This window comes from Cryptomeria japonica, chromosome 5 (genome assembly GCF_030272615.1).
Source record: "Cryptomeria japonica chromosome 5, Sugi_1.0, whole genome shotgun sequence".
Classification (NCBI taxonomy): Eukaryota; Viridiplantae; Streptophyta; class Pinopsida; order Cupressales; family Cupressaceae; genus Cryptomeria; species Cryptomeria japonica.
In genome coordinates this window covers 554,885,054-554,893,808 of record NC_081409.1, presented here as the reverse complement: position 1 = coordinate 554,893,808, position 8,755 = coordinate 554,885,054, and the positions used below count along the sequence as shown (strand labels likewise).

At 34.2% G+C, this 8,755-nt stretch overlaps 1 protein-coding gene across 1 annotated transcript in view; it reads right to left on the bottom strand.

Moving 5' to 3' along the window:
- Positions 1-3,255: 3,255 nt before the first annotated feature.
- Positions 3,256-8,755, bottom strand: part of LOC131063570 (NADH dehydrogenase [ubiquinone] iron-sulfur protein 1, mitochondrial) — a 43,658-nt gene continuing 38,158 nt past the window's right edge. The window contains exons 3-5 of the mRNA XM_057997427.1: positions 7,916-8,210; positions 5,557-5,931; positions 3,256-4,630 (exon numbers count right to left, since the gene is read on the bottom strand). Coding sequence (XP_057853410.1) covers positions 3,719-4,630; positions 5,557-5,931; positions 7,916-8,210 — 1,582 coding nt within the window. The 3' untranslated portion in view covers positions 3,256-3,718. The remainder of the gene's footprint in view (positions 4,631-5,556; positions 5,932-7,915; positions 8,211-8,755) is intronic.

The following is an 8,755-nucleotide window of genomic DNA, read 5'->3' as shown; positions in this document are numbered from 1 at the left end:
AATTCTCCCTTATGGAAATATGTTGACATTATAAAACAACTTCCAAGATGTGGGGGATTCTGTTGGAGATGCCAAGGATGTGGTATTGAACGTAATAGTTCATATTATCGGGTGGTAGGCCATTTGTGTGAAATAAAAGGAAGAGGCATCAAAAAATGCCCTGAGAAAAATGGTAAACCTATACCAGATGAGACAATGATGAAATATATTAGGGAGCATGAGGCGACAGAAGAGAGAAAAGCTCGTAGATTGAACCAAACCGCATCAAAGAAAACAAAGGGAATGCAAGGCCCTTCTAATCCCAGTATTGTAGTAGAAGACCACCCCTTCTTTGCCACAAATGAACCAAAGTGAACCACCCTTGACACGTAAAAGAACAAAGGGGCCTTTAAAAACTGCATTCCAAAATGAGAGTAGAGACAATGATGACGAAGATATTATAAGGTGCATTTATGCAAATGGGTTGTCTTTCAATGTTGTTCGCTCCTCATATTGGAAGCAAATGATAAAAAGTGTTAATAAGGCTGTCAAGAGGGTATAAGGCCCCGGTTATGAGAAGGTACGTGGGACATTATTGGGGAAAGAGGTGAAGAGGGTTGAAGATGCATTGAAACCCATAAGGGATTCATGGGTTGAGACAGGTGTAACAATTGTTTCAGATGGGTGGAAAGATGTTAAAAAACCATCCCTTGATCAATGTCATAGCGGTGTCCCCTAAAGGGGCAATGTTTATGAAAGTTGTGGATTGTGAAGGTCAAATAAAAGAGGGCCAATTTATTGCAGAAATTCTCATCTCCGCCATTGAGTCAATGGGACCCCGCAATGTTGTCCAAGTCATAACAGACAATGCAAAAAATTGTAGAGCTACTAGTTTGTTGGTTGAGCAACACTATGATCACATCTTTTGGACACCTTGTGCAATATATTCACTCAATCTTATGCTACAAAGGATTGGGCAAAAAATAAAATGGATCAGAGATGTGTATGCAAAGGCTCGGGACATCTAGATGTTCATCACAAACCACCACATGTCTCAAGGGATTTTTAGATCCTTTTCGAACTTGGAGCTATTGAAGGTAAGTGAAATAGTAATTTAATTTTACATTTTCTGATTTTTTTTAATTTTCAATGTTCATAATATCATTGTGTAAGCTATATTGTGTATTCTTCTTTAAAGTTTGGCTTTATTTTTTAATCATTTGGCATTAATTTGTGTTATAGGTTGTTGAAACCCGTTTTGCATCAAACACAATCATCTTAAGACGACTTGTGAAAGTTAGAGTGGCACTATGCAATATGGTGATCAACACCAATTGGACTGTATGGAAGCAGAGTAGCACTGAGAGGGCAGAAAAAATTAGGGAGAGAATATTGAATGAGAAATGGTGGGATCTTGTTACATATCTCCTAAGCCCATCATGAGCATGATTCGCTATGCAGACATGGATAGGCCTTGCATAGGTGAGATTTATGATGGCATTAACTCAATGCTTGAAAAAATAAATGTCACTATAAATGAAAAAGAGAATGACCCCCAAGAGAAATTCTTCAAAGAACTGGAAGTAATTATTGTAGAAAGGTGGAATAAGATGACCACTCCTTTGCATCTTCTTGCCTATGCCTTGACACCTAAGTATTATAGAAATCAGTTTCTTGATAAACCGAGAAGAACTCCACCATGGAGAGATCTAAAAGTATCTGATGGGTACAAGGCAAGATTTCTTAGACTATATCTTGATGATGATTTGCAAGATGTTGCTACAAATGAGTTCATAGAATTCGCAAATGGGAATGGTCTAAGCGTTGATGCACTTCATCATAGATCTAAGAAGGATGCTCATTGTTGGTGGTACTCCCATGGCACATGCTTCCAACACCTACAACCCCTCGCTATAAAAATTTTATCACAAGTTTAATTAATTAAAATTTAAAATTTACAAGTTTTAATTTATTTATAGTTTACTTTGTCTTCATAGGTTGCTAGTAATTTTATTTTTATTAATGTATAACTTTAATTGTTTGCTTTGTCTTCATAGGTTGCTAATTCATCTACTTCAGAAAGAAATTAGAGCACATACTCTTTCATCCACTCAGTAAAGCGCAATAGGCTGCTATCAAAAAGAGCGAAGAATTTAGTATATGTGCATTCCAACCTACGTCTTCTTTCACACAAACAACATGACTACACACGAGGAAACGAAGATGTGGGATATAGAGCCAGAGCATACTGATTTGGATGCTCTTGCTTCTCAACTTCTTGCATTGACACTTGATGACTCGGAAATTGAGCCAACTTATAGTGCAAGTGCAAGTGGCATTGGCTCATCTAATGTCAATGTCAATGAGGAGGAGGAGGAGGATGAATTAGATGATCCATTTGATGATTAAACTTTATATTGTTGAAAGTTGAAACAATGATACTTGAATATTTTGTCATTTTGATATTAAACTTGGTGTATATGATGCTATTATGGTATCATCATGATGCTATGATTACAAACTTATGATTGTTTTGTTGTTTATATGATGCTATGTGACATGCAAATTTTAATTCATGCTTATAGGCTTCACAAATATCAAATATATATATATATATATATATATATATATATACAATGATACTTGAATATTTTGTCATTTTGATATTAAACTTGGTGTATATGATGCTATTATGGTATCATCATGATGCTGTGATTACAAACTTATGATTGTTTTGTTGTTTATATGATGCTATGTGACATGCAAATTTTAATTCATGCTTATAGGCTTCACAAATATCAAATATATATATAATTTACATGTTTTTGTACTAACGAACCCAAACGAAACCCTTTTTCAAAATTTTACCGTACCGGTGTACCGGGTTCTTCGAACCCAAACCGGTGCCTAAACCCGAACCAGCAAGCTAGAAATAAATTCATATTTACAAATGTTACAAATCTTCCAACATTATCTCTACCCTGTCTGCCTCCCACTACTTTGATTCCAAAATATAGCAACTACAAGCGGGAAATATTCAGTTCAAATACAGTTCTAAGAGTTGCTCACGTAAGGGGCAGCGAAAGATTATATATTATCATGTTTACCTACATATATTTTCATTACATTGAACTTACGAAAATATACAGGAAGTTCAAACATGGCATTATTTAGTACAACACAAGATTGCTAAAATTCCGAGAAAAATTGACCAAAAATGGCATTTCAAATTGATGTACACAACTTTCTAATTTAAATATATTTAGGGAGAATAAATAGAAAACTAAAACAGTGACACTACTCTTATTTCAAAATATTTCTTCACAATCCAGAATAACAATGCTCCATCCAGCAAATATCATGAGCATATGTTCTAGACACATTCATTACATTTGACAGGTTGAAGTCTTCTGTACTGCACAAACAAACTCATCCTTACCAGTTACATATGAGAAAGTTGCAAGGAAATGAATACTCATGCTTTAAGGAAAGTTTTACTAGTGTCATTTGATAATTTCCACAGGCTAGAAGAAATGCGACCTCCATAAACATGCGTAAAGATGAATTTGACTAAATGAGAGTTAAGTGAAAAATCAAATGAGCAGAATACATATTCTGTCACCATTGCAGCCAAGGATACAATAGATATTGGACACAAACAGCCCAGAAATGAAAATGGTTAAGATCATGTCTTGTGAAATTTTACTTACTGCACAAAACAAACTTTGAAGAATACTTACTATTCTCGACCCAATAATGATGCAGTGCACTGAGCCATTATTTTTGATGCCCGGGTTATGGAATCAGTCATGTAGAAGTTATCAATAACATTGGCGAAGGGCTTTGAACTCATTTTAGGATTGAATTCAGGCTTCAACTCTCGAATCCATGTTGATGTGGGTTCCCTTTCATCAAGTCTAAACAAATTTGGAGAGACAGCCCTAATGCGTACACGAAGTGCACTAACTGTATCATATGGGAGAGCATCACCACATACTTCAGATAGGGCTCTAAGAATTTTCCAATCATCCCTGGAATCACCAACTGTGGGTACTGCAGGACTGGTCTGCTGGGTACAACCTTCCGTATTTTCATATGTTCCTTCCTTCTCACTAAAAGCTACAGATGGTAAAATTATATTAGCACGGTAAACACTTCGGTCACCATGATGTCCCTGATAAACAACAAATGCATCCTTTGGAATTTTATCGAGTTGAATCTCATCTGCCCCTAGCAAGTAAATGAACTTTGCAGATTCCTTAGGAGTCTTTGAACCAGCACCAGGAACAAGGCCAAGATCTAGCCCACCAGCTTGAGAAGCATTCAGCAGAAGAAAGTTAAGTCCATTCCAGTCATTCCTGATAACTTTGGCATGTTTTGCAATAATATCAACTGCAGCCAAGACAGCATCTTTGTCCTTACGATCAAAAATCCCAGCCCCAACAACAATGACGGGGTTCTTTGCATTAACTAGGGTTGAGCAGAATGGATGCCTGCCTTCTGCTATCTGAATAAGAGATTCTGGTCCGACACCCAAGTGCTCATGATCATAAGCTAAGTCCATGGGAGGGCCAACAGAGGCTACTATTGCATGTCCTTCTCTCACAGCTTTTCTAATCCGTGCATTTACCATTGGAGCTTCAACTCTTGGCTTCACAAATGAAAACAAATCTATTAGAATCTATGTTTCCAAGTTCCATCCTCAGCACATAAAGAAACAATTTAATAAACATAAAAGAATACACCAAAAAACATCTCCTAAATATCAAATGACTTTAAGATCCACAATGAAAAAAGAAAATCCTCTCAGTTCCTGATCAACAATCATAACACACTCTGGAATGCAAAACTTTTCAATCAAAATAAACATCCTCCAAACATTTCTCATCTAGATCAAAACACTTAAAATGACTTCATAAAATCTGATGCCACACTTCCTCTGTGTTTTCTTACAGTCAATACATCTCTAACCAGGTAAGTATTAGCTGTCATATTCCATGGAGGTTAATTCAAGTGTGTCATAAAGCCTCTCAACTTTTATGGAGTTAGAACTTAAGTAGGTCAGTATTTCCTTTACAGACATTGTTTACTGACATGCATTCATATTGCATGCAACGAGAGTCGTCTTAATTCTCAAAATTTCATGTTTGACTACAAATAAAACTATTTAAGGAATATTTGGATGTTTCAAATACTCTTAATGATGAAGAAGTATTTAATTCTGGAAAGATTCACACCAAAAGGTTGCACGTGGAAGTGATGATTACCATTATAAGAATTTGCTATAAATATTTAGTTTTACTACTATTACATGTTTTCATTGCTTCCATCAAAGATCACAGATTTCACTAAGAATTTTTATAAATAATTCTCTGCATGTTATATCTTGAGTTTGTAAGGGATGTGTGCAAAAAGATTCAAACTCAATTTACCAGATACCATAGAATCATTCTATAAAAACTAAATAACAACCATTCCCCAAATACAAAAAAACATAGTCAAATATAATGGAAAAAGACAGATCAGAAACAAGGTACATATAAAACATATTTGGAACAAAGAAGAAGTGTATCTCACATTTGTGCCAACAAATAAGAAAGCGTCTCCCTTCTCAAGGCCAGCAATGCTTGTGTTCAAGAGGAAATCAGAGCGCAAATCTGCCTGAGGATCCATGCCATCTCCTTCACACCATATGTTATCAGATCCCATTTTGTTCATGTAGTCCTTCAAAGCCATCATGGATTCAACATCAGAGAGCTTCCCAGCAATACCAACCTTTTCCTCCGGTGATACTTCACGGGCAACCTGTGCAATAACCTCAAGAGCATCACGCCAGCTCACAGGCTCAAGGCGACCATCCGATCTACGAATCATAGGTTCATTTAACCTTTGTCGCTTGAGGCCATCATAACAAAACCGTGTCTTATCTGATATCCACTCTTCATTTATGTCCTGGACAAAGCAACAAGCAACTATATGAATACAAACTATACAGAATTGATGATTTAATTGCAGTAAATGTACCTCTTAATAACCATCATTTTTTCCATCATGTAAACAAGTTTTCAAATTGAGAATTCTGCCAATTCCACTTGTTAGAAACCAATATTTTATTGTTCTAATTATGCTTCAATTCACAACTATAGTAGCATAAGTAAAATATTAACAAATAGTACAAGCACGGCAATCCAAATTTCAAATAAACCTTCTGGAAATGTGTAATGTCCCCGTTTGGGATTCACCTTTGATTTAGTCATAAAACAATAATTCTTACTTAAAGTGAGAATTGTAAAGCATTTATAAATATAATTTCATTAATTCTGAAGACATTTTCCTACAGTATTTAATTCATATGGCTAAGAATAATTTTGGAAGATAGACTTATCTCAATAACTTCCTCTTGATTTGTCCATGAGAGTTAAACTATGACTGAAACAATTATGTCTGCAGATCTCAAAGTGTTTCTCTTGAATTTGGTTATGGTTCCTTACACAAGATGATAGACTTTGATGACTTCGTTCTTTAATTAATATCTTACACAATTTTATTTATTTGCTTCATTGATTCGTATTTATTCTCCTTGAATGGTCTGCCTTTCTATATTTATATATGCTCTAATGTGCTTAATAAGTATGCTAAACTATGCTTCATAAATCTGCTATAATCCTCATCTTATATTTCCTTCACGAATTCTTCTTTTGACAAAAACCTTCTATTATATTTTCATCATATTCTCTGCCCATGTATATCCCATCTATTTTCTTTTCTTATACCTTTGCACAATGGGAAGAGATGCATTTCAGGGAGAGACGTCTCTTCTCTCCATAATCGCATCAATCTGCATACTAATGATTACCTTATTACCTCTTTAATTGCTGCTTGCTCATTAGATAACTAACCTTCTGATTAGGATAATCGTTGGTTTATGTCATTGTGACTTTTTCAACTCCCTTAAATAACTCTTCTCCAAACGATAACCTCTTAAACCGTAGCTCTTATTGTATTAATTGTTGCTTAATCGGCGGTTCCAAAACATACACTTCTATTACAGAAATTACTGCTCTTGTACATCGCTGTCACTCTAAGATTGATGTCTATAACCTCTGAGGAATTCCTTTTATAAAGTCAGCCACCATGTTTCTTTAATATATCACGTTTGAATCATTTAATCATGAAAGAAGTTAAAATACAGGCAAGGGCAAATGGATATAGCACTCTTTGGCATGATATTTATTAAAAACAAATCACACTTGTTTACAATTAAGAATATGTAAGTTATGTGTATAAATTATAATATATTAATTATGTTTATAATAATATTAATTTATTATTTTTTTATTTGAATATTTCAAATATTATTATTAATAAATATTAATTAAAATTAGTATTTAATTGTTTCAAATAATCATTCGTTAATTGATATTATATTAATTGATAATAATAATTACTTCGTTTAGATTATATATAACGATCAAGGAGGGGACATGACAAAATGAAAGGATCAGAGATCAAGATGAAGACAAGCATTTTGTGAATGGCAACTTCTAAAGTAGTGAATGCATTAAAGCTGATAATATCTATATATAATATGTCTAAATCAATGAATTCACTAAAGCTTTTGTAACTGTTTCACAATTCTTAAAGAACATCATAAATAGCGTGTGTATGCAAATAATGCTAGAAAATAAAAACTAAAGTGCTAAGGAAAACAAAACAAATTTTGGCAAAAATTCAAACCTTCTGTTCTGTCCATTTCCTCGTTATTTTGTTTCACTTTTTTAGTTTTTCCTTTGTTTATCATTATATAACTCCAAACTATTTCATAAATCTTGAAGGACACTATATATATTACTTTTAGATATGTTGTTTAAAAATTTTCTCCATGCAGTTAAACAAAATAAGATAAGCAAAGAATTCAGTATGTGTTTAATGAAACCTCATTCAGACGAGGCAGTATCCTCATCACTTCTGGACCTCGACTGTCAATTCTTATGTTGGATCCAACTGCATCAGTAACATCAATGCTCTCTGTGCCCTTTAGTTCCCAGTTTCTTGCTTTGAAGGCAAATGGTTTTGAGGTAAGGGCTCCAACAGGACAGATATCTATCACATTCCCTGAAAGTTCACTTGTCATCAATCTTTCTACATAGGTACCAATCTCCTCACCACTTCCACGTCCCAAAACACCAAGGTCCTGCACTCCAGCAACCTCAGAAGCAAACCTGACACACCTGTTGCATTTGGCAGATTGGCAACAGTTAAGAAAGGAAAGACAAAGCAATTGATCAGATAGATAAAGATTACAGAAGAATAGAATCCTTTTGGCAAATGAGCTTAAATATTTTCTATTTACACATCATTGAGAAAAAAATTATGAAAAAAAAATTGTACATTCAAATGAAAAGTTCAGAAGAAAGCAAGAAAAAGCTTAGTGTCCTGTATTTGTCCATTTACAATCTAGACAAAGAATAAGTTGAAAATAATTTTGATTTAGGGTAATATAATAACACAATTGAAGTCCATTGAAGTTAAACAGAGAGTGGGTCAACATCTTCTAAAAAGTGTGAGGCTTTTTCATTCCTATGGTTAAAAGATAAAAAGATGACATTTTTTCTTCTATCACAATGATATATAGATTAATAAATCTAAGTATTACAATGGTAAACTATTGCAGTTTTCTATATGATGACTCAATGTACAATAAAAAATTTAGTATGGCCCCTATTCACGGGGTCCAACAGGTTCATCCATAGGTAGATTTTAGAGCCAAGGTAGA